The 19185-nt window shown below is 43.2% G+C and overlaps 1 protein-coding gene across 2 annotated transcripts in view; it reads right to left on the reverse strand.

The window, feature by feature from the left end:
- Positions 1 to 19185, reverse strand: part of PDE10A (phosphodiesterase 10A) — a 270734-nt gene that overhangs the window by 78226 nt on the left and 173323 nt on the right. For both annotated transcript variants that reach the window (XM_069599340.1, XM_069599339.1), the window contains exons 4-5: positions 6017 to 6137; positions 5474 to 5523 (exon numbers count right to left, since the gene is read on the reverse strand). In XM_069599340.1, coding sequence (XP_069455441.1) covers positions 5474 to 5523; positions 6017 to 6137 — 171 coding nt within the window. The remainder of the gene's footprint in view (positions 1 to 5473; positions 5524 to 6016; positions 6138 to 19185) is intronic.

Consider the following 19185-nt stretch of genomic DNA (forward strand, 5'->3'; position numbering starts at 1 on the left):
AGGTTTGAGAACCTTGTCAAAATCCCAAAGTAGTGAATTGGAACTCACACAATCCAACTCCAGAATGGAAACTCTTTGGAAAACTGAGCAACTAGCTGGGGAGCTTTCCTTCTCTTCCCAAGCTCTGGAACAGTGTGGCCAGGCAGGCATTCCCTCTTCTGAAGGGCTGTCCCCAGTTGAGTGTGAGCTCAGAGTAAGGAATCAACTGGTTCATCACGTGCCGCGTCCCAGAGCGAACGACAGCCTGAACAATGCTGGTGCTCAAAACCACCATCAACGTCCTGCTGCTGCTGCTGCTGCTGCTGCTGAGTCGCCTCAGTCGTGTCCAACTCTGTGCGACCCCAGAGACGGCAGCCCACCAGGCTCCCCCATCTCTGGGATTCTCTAGGCAAGAACACTGGAGTAGGTTGCCATTTCCTTCTCCAATGCATGAAAGTGAAAAGTAAAAGTGAAGTCGCTCAGTCGTGTCCAACTGTTAGTGACCCCATGGACTGCAGCCTACCAGGCTTGTCCATCCATGGGATTTTCCAGGCAAGAGTACTGGAGTGGGGTGCCATAGCCTTCTCCATCAATGTCCTATTGGCTTTAAAAAAAAAAAACCCAAACATCATTTCAACACTGCGTTCAATTTCTTCCGCTCACTGGTCTATTGGCTTTCTATCCTCATTTGGATAGATAGCTCTCTATCATCAAATGGAACAATTTCTATTTTCCTCAAAAACTGTCCCTTTCACCTACATTTTCACCTTTGTGAGTGTGCTCTCATAATGCGCTATTTTCCACTCTATTGTTTTATTGTCTTTTAAATTAGCTTCAAAATGAGTTCAATAATCACATTTAATGTATTATTTTTAGTGCTTTAATACCATTTGTTTTCTACCATCTCCTAAATTTTCTGTGTTTTAATTTTTTTTCTTTCTGGTAATATGAATGTTGGTTTTAAATTCTACCTGTATAACTTCTGATGTATTTAAATATCATTTAAGCCATGTTTTTCAATGTAAAAATTTCAGAAATTGAATTATTTCCACTGATTCTCATTGGTGAAAAAAGAAATGAATACTTTTATAAGAATGATTTAGTCCATGCCATGTCTGTCTTAATCCTTATATTAATATTTATTGATATCAAGACTAAAATTTTTATTGTAGTCTATTTGGGTTGCATTATTATAATTTTGTCACTAAAGTATATATATTTTGTTTTGAAAGTGAGTCACCAAGAAATACTTTCTATGATTCAAAATCCAGAGACAATTTTTAAAAACATTGATAAATATCTATAATATGTTGTCTTTCATGTACAAAGGAAGAAATATAAGAAAATATACACGTATTTCCTCATCTGTGCAAAGCAACGTTTTACTTTATTTCATACAGTTAGCTTACATTTTAGAAGTATGTCAACATCTGTTGCAAGTAATATGGCAGATTAGATAATTTGACACTCCTGAAAAAAAAATTGTAAAATTACTTAAAGGCTGGATAAAGAATATTTCACAAATATTGCAGGCATTGCTGGGCTGAGAAGATTGGAAGGATCCAAAGAAATCTAAAAGGAAGTAAACAAAGGGACTCTGGGAGGTGAGCAAATTCCAATTTTTTTTTTTTTTTCTTGAGAGCATCAGCTAAAGCCTAGATACAGAGTTGACCCGTGAAGCACATGGGTTTGATCTGTGTGGATCCACTTACGTGCAGATCTCTTTCAACAGATACCACAGTAGCACTGTACATCCAGGACAGGTTGAATGTGCAGACGTGTACTTGTGGGTTCTGAGGGCCGGCAGTAAAGTGACATGTGGATTTGTTCGAGGGTCAACTGTATTGACCTCAGCAGATTTGCATGGCTAACAGGAGACCAGAGGTAAAGCCTGAGACCTCACCACTGGGAAGTCTAATGGGAGACCCCCAGGTGGGTCAAGACCAGCCCAGGGCTATGGGCTCATCTCAGCCTGAACAGTGAAGACACCACAGCTGCAAGGGGGTGACAAGGAAACCAGAGTACCTTGAATTTATTGCTGCAGAGAAAATAAAAATCTCATCTGAGAAGTAATAACTGCACATCGTGTGGACGTGAGGCTTGAATCCATACCACTCAGTGGTCGGGAAGAAAATCTCAACTATACGAATTAATCAAAATAGATTTCAATTGGTGGTACCTTCAGTGAATGGCAAAATCAAGTACATATCTGATCTCGAGAAATAGAACGGGGAAGGAACAACCTCAAGGATATCGACTGAAAGGGGCCAAAGGAATGATATGACTCAAGGGAGTAGAACCCAGTCATCATCCCCTAGAATTATCCTCCCAGGGAGAAAGGCCTCTTAGTGAGGCTTATATGCTGGAGAGAAAACTGGATAAGCAAATAATCAAACAAGGCACAGATAAACATGCAATTGCAGGTTCAGCTCAGTGCTATGAAGGAGGATCTGATATTAAGAAAGCACAGCAGAGTGGAGGCTGGCTTAGGAAGGTCAGGAAAGGCTACCGTTCTGCTCTGTGCCCTGCTGCTCCTACGGCTGCACTGACAGGGTACACTTGGTCCCTGAGATGTGGGGAAGAAAGGGGTAAAGACCCCATCAGCCTGGAGGGAACCACAGAGAGTCAAGCAACTGACCTGAGCAGTTTAGAATGAGGTGCCAACTAAAGCCTGAGAAGACATTACCAATCCCTCAATTAAATTACAAAGTGAGTAAGTAAAAGTGAAAGGATTAGATACACGCAGAATCATATTTTATGGGCTTCCCTGGGGCTCAGTCAGCAATGCAGATCGCTTCCAGCACAGGAGACCCGGGTTCCATCCCTGGGTCGGAAAGATCCCCTCCTGGAGAAAGGAATGGCAACCCACTCCAGCACTTTTGCCTGGAGAATCCCATGGACGGAGGAGCCTGGTGGGCTGCAGTCCACAGGGTTGCAAAGAGTCGGACACAGCTTAGCAACTAAACCAAAACAGAATTACATTTGGGATATTTGAGCTGCAAAAGCTTTTTCTAAATCGTAATCAGGCAGAAGTCTGCAGCACAGTAGAGAAGTGTGGCCAAGTGATTAAGAGCAGGTGGTCTGGGAGCCTAAACCCCAGCTCTGAGCCAGGCCCTGTTAGAGGCCCCTGCACAGCGGACCCGGCTCCCAGTCGTCTGCCCTTTCCACCTCCGCAGACAAGCTCTCCCCACCTTCCCATTCTCCTCCACACAGAGCAGAAGAGGGCCAGCCCACAGGGCAACCTCGCCTTGGTCTGGGGTTCATATCATTTCTTTCCAGGTAGAGCAGCCAGAACGCTGAGCCCACAACCCAGGTGTCAGCAGGGAATCTACTGGTCCCAGTTTGGGTCACCCACAGCTGTGACTGAAGGTCAAGGGCCAAAATACAAACACAGCTACTGCAGACCACCTCTGAGGCTTGGGTGGAGACATCAGGGGAGGAGTGATAAGACGTGGACCACTGTAGTTACAGGACAATATGCATCCCAGAAATCTGCAATGTGGGCCACTGTAGTTACACGACAATATGCACCCCAGAAATCATGAAAATTATCGTGAATTATTTTTTACATCTGCATTCACATCTGCATTTACAACCCACGTGTCCATGGATGGATGGACGGATAAAGAAACAGGGTACAGATACACAATGGAAGACTACTCAGCCATGAAGAGGAACACATTTGAATCTGTTCTAATGAGGTGGATGAAACTAGAGCCCATTACACGGAGTGAAGTACGTCAGAAAGAGAAAGAGACGTATCGCATACTGACACATATATGTGGAATCTGGAGGGACGGCACTGATGAACCTATTTTCAGAGCAGCAATGGAGAAATTGAGACAGAGAACAGACCTCTGGACAAGGTGGGAGGAGAGGAAGGAGAAGTCGGGAGAGGCATGGAGAGAGAAACAGAGAAATCTACAATACCGTTTGTAAAACAGATAGCCAGTGGGAATTTGCTGTGTGACTCAGGGAATGCAAATAGGGGCTCTGCAGCAGGTTGAAGGTGAGGAGGGGAGGCAGATGGGAGGGAGGCCCAGGAGGGAGGGACATGGGTGTGCCTAGGGCTGGTTCTTGTTGGTGATTCATGACAGAAAATCCCAAAATTCTGTAAAGCAATTATCCTTCAATTAAAAAATTTTTTAAATATATTGTAAATTACATACTAATTTTTTAAAAGGAAGTCTTGGTTTTTAAATAAAAATTTCAAGGCTTAGAAAAAAAAATTTAGAGTGACTAGGACAGAAATCTATTCATTATTTCAGTAGCTTCATCATTTTAAAATACTACCAGTATGTAAAATAGAAAGCATTTACAAGTAGGAGTAATATCTGAATAATTCTATTTAATAAACCCTCTTGCTGACTGCTTCTATGAAAGAAAATAAGAGAGAATACAGGTGAATACATAAATGAATAAAGAGCAGTCCTTATCCTGAACAGCTGTTAATCTTGTAACACAGATCATCACAACATAAGGGGAGCAACGTTGTGCAAATGAAGAGGTCACTTATGAGTAGGGGCACCCAGCCAATGAGGACTTTCTGTGCAGTGACTTCCAGGTTTGGACTACTCTACTATTCATGAACACTGCTAAAAATATCAGAATACTGTGTCTTTATTCCTATTAACATTTTGTACAATATAAATAGCATACATTTTGCTTACTCACAAAACAAGTATCACGTTGCAAAAACACATACCAAATCTCAAAGAACAATGCCTAACACACAAGAAATGCAGAGTGAAAGTTTGCAAAATAATGTTATAACTGGGTTTTGTTCACTTAACCTATGAAGATAAGTGTTGCTGGTTCAGAGTATTTTTCTAAAATGTTACAGATGTGTTAACACCATAACAAAAATTCAAATGCCAACAACTGAATGTCCTGAAGTAGTTTTGAAAGTGCCTAAGCGAGCTGCACTTGGCTGCAGACGGTGCTTTAAGTGAGTCAGTCCTGAAGCATAGGGTCCAGCCTCTTCTGCCGGCGGGTGGACCAGGCACCCCTGAGCAGCTCCAACCCCAGAGCAGCCCGAGTCACCACCCCACAGCCCAGGAATCTATACGCAGCAACTCCATCCCAGCACTTTTCAGAGTTAGCTTTACAAAGTCTACAAACATCACATAAAACTTCTGCTCTCATTTGCTTCTACTGCAGATTGCATGTAGAAAAAGGGCAGAGGCTGCCCCCAACACCCCAGCCCACAGTGGTGAAATAACTTCTGTATAGAACAGTGAGTCTAGAAACGCCATTCATGAAATAGCACACCAGAAACCAAACCAAACAATAAAGAAAAGAAAGTTAAGATTTTCATGACTAAACGTCACGATGTTGGTAAAATACTCAACTGGTAATCACCACATACAGAAACAAAATAGAAAATGCTGGTTAAAGTACTTAATTATGATACAACATTGGCTGTTTGCAACATAATTTTACAGCTTATAACATTCTCTTATCTGAATACCTAAATCTAAATTTAGATACTTACGTTATTGCACTCTCCAAGGAAATACAGTGCAAATCCATCAGCTTTTGTGGCTGCCAAAGCAATAAGAAAGGAAGAGACTAATCTCAATGGGAGAATATAACATGCATGAATTCTCTAAGGTGAGACTTCAAATAGGAGTCTTTCGAATGGATTTGTTAGCATAATTAATTTTCATACAGTAAACTGAACTAAATAATTTATGGCTTTACTGAATTACATACTTAGAATATTTTCATTTCTTTTCATTAGCTATTTCTCTTTTTAAGATGTGACATTCTCAAAGGCACACAGCAATGTACTATGTAATAATATATTGGTCAAAGTTTAAATATTAGAATTATTAGAAAATATTTTTAAAATTTGAAACATATTTAATTTTAAAGCATTTAAAAAATAGACAAATGACATTTATAATACTGAATAACCAATATAAGCATCAACCAAACAATGATGTATATGCCTACATGTCATCAGCGAAGAGAACATAATTTAATTTACTTTGGTATAAGCTTTCTACTAGGAGGAACATTAAACGTTCCTTACCGATTTTGATGATGCTACTCAATTCATAGAGGAGTAGCTGGTTGTCTCCTCCTGTATCCAACCGTTGTTCAATATAGCTGTTCAGTTCATACACAACTCCTTGCATATTTGTATCTTGATACTTTGAATTAAAAAAAGAGGCATAATTAAATATAAAAAAATAAAAATTCCTTAGTTTGTCACATATGCAATTAATATACATGACTTTATACTATATGTTAGCTGTTCATGATATTTTTATAGAGCATGATTTAATTATTATGATGGACCATAAAAAGAGATTGAAAGTTAAAACTGCTACAACTTAGGATACTTATAGACTCCATGAATGAATATTTATATTAAAATATAGAGTGTTACAAGTTTGTTTCTGAAGTTTTAAATACAAGGTAATCAAGCAAGCTGGATCAGTGAAAACAGTTCGGAAATTTGTTAACTGACTGAAACGTCCTAAGATGCCCTGCACTGGGTGAAACGATGCTCGTTTATTACTCTCCACTCACTGGGGTCCATGGAGTGACCCCTGGACCCACGTGAGTCTGATCTCAACTCTGCCACTAGAACAGGAAGGGAGGCTCTCACGGGAGCCGCCCCTGCGAGAGCAGCAGCCCCAGCAAGCCCGTGGTGCTCACCGCACCGGGCCGCCAGGGCAGGAGCTGGTGGACAAAGGTCTGGGAAGACGGTGGAGGCTACGCCCAATGCTGTGTCTTCTTCAAAGGACGGAAAACCCATCTTCTGGTGAGCCTCCGTGCCACCAAGCATGCCTTCCCAAGCCTCCTCTCCATACCACGGACATGGTGAACTTTTAAATAAAATTCTCTGACTCTGAGGCTCAACAGGCCCCTGGGGCTCCCCAGGGCACTTAGCCTAAATGCTTCTCCCAGGATGGTCTCTGAACTCTGCAAAATGTGGTGATTGTCTGCTGCAAAAACCATCTCAGGCTGTCTCTCTCTTTCACAAACTCACTAGACCACTCAGCCATCTTTCTCTCCGAAAGCCCTACCGTTCGTTGTTACTGTTGAGCCCTGCACTCATCCCTCTGCGGGATGGATACACAACAGAATGGATGAGGCCATCAGTCAGTCGCTCCACAAACTCACGCTGCCAGAGCTGACGATCCACTACCAACACGAGAAATGCTAGAGCCTGGACAAGGTAAAACTCCAGTCCTCAAGGAACTTACACTCCAGCTGGAAGAGAGGAAGTAAGCAAGCTACGCAGCGCGATGGAAGGTGATGGGCACGGCGCAGACAGGAGATCCGGGAAGGCTGACGGTACTTGGCTTTGGAGGAAAGGACGGCTTTTTAAACAGGATGCTCAGGGACGGAAGGATCCAGGGACACGAGAGACATGGACAGGCTCCGGTGAAGCCTAGAACCGTGAAGGGCGGGTCTGCCTAGCGCCCCCCGCTGCCTTGTAGAAGGATGCTGGTTGTCCACCACATTTCTCTGCTACTGACCTATTAACAGACTTAAGTCCAGGCAGACCCCAGAAAACGAAGTATCAAGGATAAACTGTCAAGAGATGAGACGGGTGAGATTCAGCTAACCTAGAGAAACCTGGGCTTCCTTGGTGGCTCAGAGGGTAAAGCATCTGCCTGCAATGCAGGAGACCCGGGTTCGATCCCTGGGTCGGGAAGACCCCCCTGGAGAAGGAAAAGGCAACCCACTCCAGTATTCTTGCCCGGGGAATCCCATGGACAGAGGAGCCTGGTAGGCTATAGCCCATGGGGTCGCAAAGCATCGGACACGACTGAACGACTTCACTCACACATGGAAACCTGGGAAACGAATGAGGATGAACCTCACAGGGGCTTGGGTTGGGCAGAATAAAGATAACATCGGATCAGGCAGATGGAGGAGGGGTGCAGTAAACAGAAGTACCGGGTTCAGTGGGCTTGCAGTCGAGAAGCTGAAATCTGCATCGCCCCACTCCCCAACGGCTGATATTTAATGCAGCTGAAAATCAGAACTTCCGCGGTATATACTCTAATCTTGGCAAGACTGGAAGGCTAGCGTGGATTCTTCCTGCCAGACCCAGTGACCCGCCCCTTAGCTATATCCGAGGGACACTCCCTTCCTCAAGGCCATGACAAGTACATTCCCCAGGCCATGCCGGCCTGTGTGCAGAGCTCGGGGGTGTGGGCCATGAGTGACTCTGGGAACCACTACGGTTCAAAGGGTTTTCCTGATTCACTGAGCACATGGGATCCTGGCCTCACAGGGGACAGGAGGCCACGCACACTAACCAGAGACAAGGCAGGTGCTGTTAGCATAGTGGACAGAACGGAAGCTGCGATCAGAATGACCTGGCCGGCAGAGGTCTTCAACCCGCATCAAGCACCTGACCACAGGGTCCCTGCAGCTGAAATAGACAGGACGACCTCCTGCTTCAAGGTGGGATTTTAGTTACTCAGTAGAGAAGTCTCTGTAAAAATGATAACAGACTGACTTTTCCCTGACGATGTAATTCTGAGACCAGGCCCTTCCTTCAATGTGACCGGAATGCAGTGCTGAGATCAGTGACCAGCTGCTTTCCATCTCTTTGGGACAGGAAATGGGTCGTCACACACAAGCGAGAACAAGGAGACACTTGGGGTTATGGACACTTTATCATGAGATTTCCTTTCAAGTCTCCGAGCTTTCATTTTTATCATTTGCGTAATAAGAAAGTTGAAATAGACTGTATTTAAGATATCTTTCAACAGTAACCTTCTGTGGCAATCTATGACCTCAAATTTTGTTGCTGTTTATATTAAACTTCAAATTCTAATCTTGAAAATAATACATGGGTTACTTTCAGTAGACCCTGTTTCCTTTGATTAGCAATAATTACATAAATACCATAAAATCAAAATATTTAACTATGATTACTAATTTACACCAACATAATATTACCTCTCAAATATCAAAGGTTCAGATGGTAAAGAATCTGCCTGCAATGCAGGAGACCTGGGTTCAATCCCTGGTTTGGGAAGACCCCTTGGAGAAGGGAATGGCAATCCACTCCAGTACTCTTGCCTGGAGAATCCCATGGCTAGAGGAGCCTGGTGGGCTATAGCCCATGGGGTCACAAAGAGTTGGACAGGACTAAACGACTAATACACACACTTTCACAGTTAGTGGATCATTCAAATCACAATATACTAAAAATGTTAATAATAATTACAATTATTTGTCCTCAGCCTTATGGCCATTTTGCATGAGTACTATTATGAGAAGAAAAGCAGTGGGGATGAAAGTCAGCTAAGGCACTTCTCTTACGGAAACATGATGAAGAAAATTTACCCAGAGATGAATTCAATTCAGTGGAATAAACTTTCAGTTCTATGTCCTGACTAATAGGAAACTACAACCGTGTATTAGTGAAGTTGTTTAAGAACTTGTATTTGCACAGCATTTCAACTTCGCAAAGTCCTTTCACCACTTTATTAACAGAACCCATATAAAGTATGCACCGAGTATCACAGACATTTCTCAATCAAGAGGAGTCAGAACTCGAAGGTTCAATGAATTGGGCAGTGGAAACCTTAGAATCAAACTGGACACAGTCACCCTCATTTTCTGTTCCACATTGGTTTTCAAGCAGTAGTTGCTTTTCATTAGAGAAACCACACACACACACACACACACACACACACACACACACACACACACAAAGGATTTGCAGAGATATGACTCCATTGATGGGACTGTGGTGATCTAACATTAAAACTGGGAACTATGTCAGCCAGGCACTGAAACTGTGAACTCTATCAAGCTCTGACAGATGGTGCTGCTTCCCATGAAACCGCACCATGTCCTAAATCGTCCCTGTGAGTTTGCTGTGGTGCCTGAGGGCATCTGGAACACAACTTGGGGACCAGGGAATAGCCACTCTGTCACCCAGAGAGAAATAAAATTTCACATGACACAATGATTCTGGAGAAGATTCTTGAGAGTGCCCTGGACTGCAACGAGATCAGACCCATCAATCCTAAAGGAAATCAACCCTGAACATTCACTGAAGGACCGACGCTAAAGCTGAAGCTACAATACGTTAGCCACCTGATGCGAAGAGCCAAGTCATTGGAAAAGACCCTGATTCTGGGAAAGATTGAGGGCAGGAAGAGAAAGGGGCAACAGAGGATGAGATAGTTGGATGGCATCACCGACTCGATGGACATGAGTTTGAGCAAGCTCCAGGAGTTGGCGATGGACAGGGAAGACTGGCGTGCTGCAGCCCCTGGGGTCGCAAAAAGTCGAACATGACTGAGCAACAATATTAGTACTGACTGAATCAGTTCAGTTCAGTTCAGTCGCTGAGTCGTGCCTGACTCTTTGCAACCCCATGAACCGTAGCACACCAGGCCTCTCTCTCCATCACCGACTCCGGAGTCCACCCAAACCAATGTCCATCGAGTTGATGATGGCATCCAACCATCTCATCCTGTCATCCCCTTCTCCTCCTGCCCTCAATCTTTCCCAGCATCAGGGTCTTTTCCAATCAGCCCTTCGCATCAGGTGGCCAAACTATTGGGGTTTCAGCTTCAGCATCAGTCCCACCAATGAACACCCAGGACTGATCTCCTTAAGGATGGACTAGTTGGATCTCCTTGCAGTCCAAGGGACTCTCAGGAGTCTTCTCCAACACCACAGTTCAAAAGCATCAATTCTTCGGCACTCAGCTTTCTTCACAGTCCAACTCTCACATCCATACATGACCACTGGAAAAACCATAGCCTTGACTAGACGGACCTTTGTTGGCAAAGTAATGTCTCTGCTTTTTAATATGCTGTCTAGGTTGGTCATAACTTTCCTTCCAAGGAGTAAGCATCTTCTAATTTCATGGCGGCAATCACCATCTGCAGTGATTTTGGAGCCCAAAAAAATGAAGTCTGACACTGTTTTCACTGTTTCCCCATCTATTTCCCATGAAGTGATGGACCAGATGCCATGATCTTCGTTTTCTGAATGTTGAGCTTTAAGACAACTTTTTCACTCTCCTCTTTCACTTTTATCAAGAGGCTCTTTAGTTCCTCTTCACTTTCTGCCATAAGGGTGGTGTCATCTTCATATCTGAGGTTATTGATATTTCTCCCAGCAATCTTGATTCCAGCTTGTGCTTCTTCCAGTCCAGCGTTTCTCATGATGTACTCTGCATAGAAGTTAAATAAGCAGGGTGATAATATACAGCCTTGATGTACTTCTTTTCCTATTTGGAACCAGATTGTTGCTCCATGTCCAGTTCTAACTGTTGCTTCCTGACCTGCATATAGGTTTCTCAAGAGGCAGGTTAGGTGGTCTGATATTCCCATCTCTTGAAGAATTTTCTACAGTTTATTGTGCTCCACACAGTCAAAGGCTTTGGCATAGTCAATAAAGCAGAAATATATATTTTTCTGGAACTCTCTTGCTTTTTCCATGATCCAGCAGATGCTGAAATTCAATCTCTGGTTCCTCCGCCTTTTCTAAAACCACCTTGAACATCAGAAAGTTCACGGTTTACATGTTGCTGAAGCCTGGCTTGGAGAATTTTGAACATTTCTTTACTCGTGTGTGAGAGAGTGCAATTGTGCAGTAGTTTGAGCATTGTCTGGCATTGCCTTTCTTTGGGATTGGAATGAAAACTGACCTTTTCCAGTCCTGTGGCCACTGCTGAATTTTCCATATTTGCTGGCATAATTTCAACTTGACTAGTACAAGAAAATCCTGTATACCATCAATTATTTACATTTGATCATATTTGCCTTAGCTTAGTCGTTAAAGTGTCTGCCTGCAATGCAGGAGACCTGGGTTAGATCGCTGGGTCAGGAAGATCCCCTGGAGAAAGAAATGGCAACCCACTCCAGGATTCTTGCCTGGGGAATCCCATGGTCAGAGAAGCCCGGCAGGCTACAGTCCATGGGGTTGCAAGAGTCAGACATTACGTAGCGACTACACCACTACCACATTTGCCTTATCCTCGTGGTAAATTCTTTCCCTTCCTTCCCCACTTCCCTCTCTCTCTTTCCATCTCTCCCCATGTGTGTCTTATCTATCTATCCATCTATACACACATATATACAGATAAACTAGAAATACATATTTTTATGAATATTTGAGAAGAAGTTGTTATGTTCCTTTAACCGCAACCTTCAGGATATATTTCCTAAGAAAAAGAACAATAAGAGAGTAAACACTGAATTTGTACAGAGTGTGAGAGTCATAGGTCAATATAGTTATCATAATCAGAAAAATAGATAAATTCATATTCAAATTTCATACATTGTCCCAATATTGTCTTTATAATTATCCCTTCCTCACTGGGTGAGGTTCAAATTCCAAATCATATATGCCAGTTAGTTGCCATGTCTCTTTCGTAGACTTAATGTGGAACAATTCCACAGCCTTTCTTTGCATTCTTGAACTCAATGTTTTTGAGGAATATGAGTCAATTCTGACTTGCCTGATATTTTCTCAAGATCAGATTTAGAGGTTTTGTATTTTGGGCAAGAGTGCAGTGAGGTGATGGAGGTAGAACACCATCGTCTGTCCTGGATTGGCTCTTCGGCATTCTGCTGGGGAGAAGAGCTTGCTGTTTCCCCTCATTCATTCATTTACATGAGTATGGGCTCACAGATGCTGATTTTATTCAATGTGTTAACTAATTAATATTAATTTATATTGTTATACATGCATTTTAATGCTCAAATTGTCCCAAACTTGACCAATGAAAACCCCTTCAGGATAGCTCCCATGCTCTTTTCACAAATCTTCTTGATTCTTTCAATACTTTCTTATCAAACATTTTGCTAGACCTTGATCCAGCTATTTCTGCTTCTCAAAGAAGACCTAGTTTCTTTTAGTGGCAAATGATATTTAAAATCCAAGAGCTGGAGCTATATGTGCCCACTACTGTCATTGATTCTAAGCTTCTCATCAAGACAAATATAATATATATATATGAGAGAACCTCATGTAAATATATGTATTATATTATACTTACATGGGCAATTAATCTATGACAAAGGAGGCAAGAATATCTAATAGAGAAAAGACAGTCTCTCCAATAAGTGGTGCTGTGGACACTGGACAGCTACAGGTAAAAGGGTGAAACCAGAACACTCTCTAGCACCACATGCAAAAATAAATGGATGACAGACCTAAGTGTAAGACCAGATACCAGAAAACTCCTAGAGGAAAACGTCAGAACACTCTTACACAAATTGCAGCAATGTTTTTTAGATCTGTCTCCTAGAGTAAAGAAAATAAGAGCAAAAAATGTTTTTAAAAAGGATCTAAGTAAATTTAAAAGCTTTTGCACAGGAAAGGAAATCATTAACAAAACAAAAAGATAACCTACTAAGTGGGAAAAGATAGTTGCAAATAATGACTGACAAGGAGTTAACATCCCACATATATAAACAGCTCACCAATTCAACATCAAAGAAACTGATTTAAAAATGAGCAGAAGAATGAAGTAGACATTTGTCCAACAATATTCAACATCAGTAATCATTGGGGAAATGCAAATCAAAACCACGATGAGATATCACCTCATACTCGTCAGAATGGCTACCATCAGAAAGAACACAAATAATAAATGTTGGTGAAAATGGAACTCGTGTGCACTGTTGGTGGGAATGTAAATTGGTACAGCCACTGTGGAAAATAAGGGGTTTTTCAAAAACAAAAAACCAACCTAAAAATAGAACTATGTTATGACCCAGCAATTCCATTCCTGAGTATATATCCAAAAACTCCAAAACAGAAATTAAAACAGACATACGTACCCAAAGTTCACAGCAGCTTTATTTACAATTGCCAAGATATGGAAGCAACCTAAGTGCCCGTCAACAGATGAATGGAGAAAGATATGAGATGTAATGGGATACGACTCAGCCCTAAAAGAGGAAACACTGCCAGCTGCGGCAACGAGGATGGACTGGGAGGACATTATGCTAAGTGAGATAAGTCAGAGAGACAAGTCCTGCATGACATCACTTATATGTGGGATCAAAAAACTACAACACACCAGTGAATAAAGCAAAAAAGAAGCAGGCTCACAGAATTGTGACAAGACTAGCGGTCATCAGTTGGGAGAGGGGAACAAGAAAGGGCAACACTGCGGAAGAGGGCTAAGAGGCACAGACTACCACATATAAAGTAAGCTACAAGAATACGCTGTTCAGCATGGAGAATAGAGCCAACATTTTATAATAACTCTACATGGAGTATCATCTTTAAAAACTCCTGCTGCTGCTGCTGCTGCTGCTAAGTCGCTTTAAGTCGTGTCCAACTCTGTGTGACCCCATGGATGGTAGCCCACCAGGCTCCCCCGTCCCTGGGATTCTCCAGGCAAGAACACTGGAGTGGGTTGCCATTTCCTTCTCCAATGCATCAAAATGAAAAGTGAAAGCGAAATCACTCAGCTGACTCCGACTCTTTGCAACCCCATCGACTGCAGCCCACCAGGCTCCTCTGTCCATGGGATTCTCCAGGCAAGAGTACTGGAGTGGGGTGCCATTGCCTTCTCCCACTTTAAAAAATGTTAATCACTAAATTGTATACCTGAAACTTATATTGTGTAGCAACCATACTTCAATAAAAAATAAGATTTTTAAAAATTAAAGCATAATTCTCAGAAAAATATAGAAACAAAATCATACTAGGCAAATACTTAAGAGGGTTATTCCTGGGTGGAAAAGTATAAGTATGTTTAACTTTACAAGCAAGTGGCAAACCTTTTTCAATGTTACATATTAAGAATAAAGTTATCAAAATGATTTGAGTATTTTAGAGGAAAATAAATTATAAATAAAGGTCATTTATTTCATACAAACACCACAGGCAGGAGAATTCTAAACATGGGCAATCACAATGAAGAGTTAAGGAAACCTGTGGGCCTCAGAGGCACTGCAGGAGAAAAAGAGCTGGGAAAGAAGACGCCACTGACTCTTTGCAAATGCCATTGTAAAGTTTAAAAATCCTTAACAGAAAGCAAAGGATTAGTAGACACTCATCCTGACACCAAGGGGAAGCTGCCTAGCTTGTCCTGCACTTAACTGAGTGCACCGGGCAGGCGGCACGTGAAGCTGGTTCAGAGTCCTCCACAGCAGACTTCAGGAGTTCAGAGGAAGCATCCTACAAAAAGCTACAAAGGATGGAGAAACGTGGATGAAGGCCGAAGAGCAACAACCAGGACAAGAGGACAGAATGACCGCAGGTTACACTCAGGCAAGGTAGGAAGTCCATGTTAAAAGTGGTGAAAGCAAGCATGCTACAAATGAGGGAGGCATTCTTTTGAAAACATATCGCCAGCTCAACATAAGGACAATTCAGTTCAGTTCAGTTCAGTCACTCAGTCATGTCTGACTCTGGTGACCCCATGGACTGCAGTGCGCCAGGCCTCCCTGTCCATCACCAACTCCTGGAGTTCACTCAAACTCATGTCCATCGAGTCGGTGATACCATCCAACCATCTCATCCTCTGTCGTCCCCTCCCTGCCTTCAATCTTTCCCAGCATCAGGGTCTTTTCAAATGAGTCAGCTCTTCCTATCAGGTGGCCAAAGTATTGGAGTTTCAGCTTCAACATCAGTCCTTCCACGGAATATTCAGGACTGATTTCCCTTGGGATGGACTGGTTGGATCTCCTTGCAGCCCAAGGGACTCTCAAGAGTCTTCTCCAACACCACACTTCAAAAGCATCAATTCTTCAGCGCTCAGCTTTCTTTATAGTCCAACTCTCACATCTATACATGACTACTAGAAAAGTCACAGCCTTGACTAGAGGGATCTTTTAAAAACTAACTTTCCTAAAGAATACTTAAGTTTTCAAAGGATTACTTTAACTAATGTAATTTAGGGCAAAAAAGTCTAAGAGATGAAAGGGCTTTTCATGATGATAAATTAATTTAGGAAAATGAGTCCATGAGATAAGATGTCTTCAAATCACTCATGTAGTAAACATTTCTGATATGTCTAAGACTGTTAACAGAAAAAAATTAAGCAATCAAGAGCAGATGAATTAAAGAGAAGGTTAAAGAAACAAAAGATGTATCTAAGTGCTTTACCCAGTAGATGTATTCGTGAATGTCAATATGTAAATAAGTCTTTTTAAACAAATATTTCCTCAGCAACGTGTCAAGCACTACTACTGTATAAGTATCCAACAAGGCTCTATCACTCATGGAATTGAAATCCCAGTGGGGAGAAAGCAATATACAAGAAAACAGTGATAATGTCTACAGCAAAAATGTGTGCTCTGTCATGTAAAACTCTGTGTGACCCCATGGACTACAGCCCTGCCAGGCTCCTGTGTCCACAGAATTCTCCAGTCAAGAATACTAGAGCAGATTGCCATACCCTTCTCCAGGGGATCTTTCCAACCCAGAGATGGAACACAAGTCTCCTACATTGCAGGCAGATTCTTTACCATCTGAGCCACCAGGGAAGCCCTACCTGGGAAGCCCAAATGAAACATACTATGATTCCGTTGCCATCTTTAACGTAATAAACTACGATCCAGGAGAAACTGGATTTTATGCACAACTGTTCTTTGACTAGATCATTACTATGTTCTTGCTTCTTACAACAAAGAAATGTGCCCAAAACAATGGACTTTAATTAGCCTCTGACTCTGTGACCGGGCTTCCCAGGCGTCAGCTGTGGTGAAGAATCTGGCTGCCAGTGCAGGAGTCTAAAGAGACGCAGATTCAGTCCCTGGGTCAGGAAGACCCCCTCCTGGAGAAGCGAATGGCACCCACTCCAGTGCTCTTGCCTGGAGAACCCCATGGACAGAGGCGCCTGGCGGGCTGCAGTCCACGAGGTCGCAGAGAGTCGGACACGAACGAGCGACTTAGCACTCCTCTTCCTTCCCTTCTGTTGCCAAGAGAAACTACACTAAGATCAACAGCTTCATATGTGTCTCTGCTGTTAATATTTTCCAGCATCTACGCTCTCTAAAACAGAGTTGTGGTTGCCAAGAATGCTCTTTAAAAACAGGTACCAATTTAGAATCTTGTGAAAGAAGAATGTGTTTGGTTCCCATTTTAAAAACATCATAATGGCTTGATAGTGAGTTTAATCACTATCACCATGACCAACAGGATCTGTGTTCTTCTATATATCACGGATATCGTTTTATTATCACTGATCAGGAACAAACTATAACAGACAGATGGTCTACGTGTCTGTCGTTAAGATTACAGGTTTCATCCTTAGCATGAGCCAAGACAAACCGCTGTCTTTAGCCACCGTTTTCCGGGATGTCAATAGCATGCAACATGTTCTCACAGCAGACTGATGCGCTCAGCTACTCAGGGAGACGATCCGCCACTCACTCTCTGCGGAAGCCAGGGTGCTGAGAACTGATCCTCCACACAGGCTTCCGAGGTTTCTGTGGCTATAGTTAGTAACTAGCCGCCAAAGCTGCGAAACGAAATTTAGCTGAAACGAACCATACTGTGCTTTGTAAGAAATTTTGCTTTGAGTTTCACAAAACTCACGTTGGAGTGCCTGAAGCTATTTTGCCTTGTGTCATATGGAAAACACAGCCTCTGCTGGCAGGCTTCCAGCCAGTATTCCTCGGGAAAGCGGGTGATTCTTCCATCAGGGTGAGACACCCTTGTTCAGTTCAGTTCAGTCGCTCAGTCATGTCCAACTCTTTGCGACCCCATGGACTGCAGCACGCCAGGCCTCCCTGTCCGTCACCAACTCCAGGAGTCCACCCAAACCCATGTCCATTGAGTTGGTGATGCCATCCAACCATCTCGTCCTCTGTCGTCCCCTTCTCCCCCCGCCCTCAATCTTTCCCAGCCTCAGGGCTAAATCCTTGTTAGGCTGTTTGCTATTTCAAATTCAAAAGGCCACAGTTTCACTTTGCCTGGCTGGAACGTTACATCTCTGCCGTTCCTCTGGCTTCTCAGGCCTACAGTTAAGCTGAGAATCAACGGGGCGGTGACCTGCCTGTCCTCCCGGTCCTCGCTGGCAAGTGTCATATCCAGGTGTCCGAAGGCCCTCTTCGCCAAAGCCTGATTACAGGAACTGCCAGGGAGAGGGCAGGGGGAGAAGGGCACGACAGAGGACGAGGTGGTTGGATGGCATCACCAACACAATGGACATGGGTTTGGGTGGGCTCCTGGAGTTGGTGACGGACAGGGAGGCCTGGCATTTAGGGAGATTTTAGAGGACACGCTTTCTGTCTGCTTCTCCACTGGGTCATAGCACCTGAGTCCCATGACTGTCAGCTGGAGGGAGGGCATAGGGAACAAGAAAACCTCCTCCAGGTATTTCTACAAGCATCTGCCTACTCTTGGGCTGCCCTGATAGCTCAGTTGGTAAAGAATCTGCCTGCAATGCAGGAGACCCCGGTTCGATTCCTGGGTCAGGAAGATCCGCTAGAGAAGGGATAGACCACCCACTCCAGTATTCTTCGGTTTCCCTTGTGACTCAGCTGGTAAAGAATCTGCCTACAATGCGGGAGACCTGGGTTCAATCCCTGGGTTGGGAAGATCCCCTGGAAAAGGGAATGGCTACCCACTCCAGTATTCTGGCCTGGAGAATCCCATGGACTGTATAGTCCATGGGGTCGCAAAGAGTAGGACAAGACTGAGCGACTTTCACTATTTCACTGCCTACTCTAGTCATCTGTGTATCACCTTCGCTTACTGAACACTGAACCACATTTTAATAGTATGTCTCTGAAACTTCCTAAAGATTGACGTAAAATCAGATAAATAGGTTTATATTATCATGAAATTTAATAATAAAAACTGACAGGTATCCTTCCCTAAGAGATGTAGAAATGAAGAAAAGATACCGTATTTATTTATTTTTAGGATACCTTATTAAATGAATGGGCAAGACCAGAAGAGGGAGCACTCATGCAGACCCCAAACAGGAAGAGACTACCCTGCATCTCCAGCTGGGAGCAGGTGCCTTACCACCTAACTCCCCGGGAAAGGACGGAAGGTCTTCTTCCCACCCAGCAACAGCTCAGCCAATGAAAAGCCACTACACTCCCCACTCCCGGTTTCCTCCAATGGACTCCGTGCTTGTCAACAGCCCTTCCAAGCTTCCGCTTGTTCCTCTATAAGACAGCATTCCTCTTCTCTGTCTAGGTTTGCGTATAGCTTCTGCTATAGCATGCTTATCCCAAACTGCAAATCTCTGTTTTTCCTGAAAAAAAAAAAAAAAAAAACCCACAA

This window comes from Ovis canadensis, chromosome 8 (assembly GCF_042477335.2).
Source record: "Ovis canadensis isolate MfBH-ARS-UI-01 breed Bighorn chromosome 8, ARS-UI_OviCan_v2, whole genome shotgun sequence".
NCBI classification, from domain to species: Eukaryota; Metazoa; Chordata; class Mammalia; order Artiodactyla; family Bovidae; genus Ovis; species Ovis canadensis.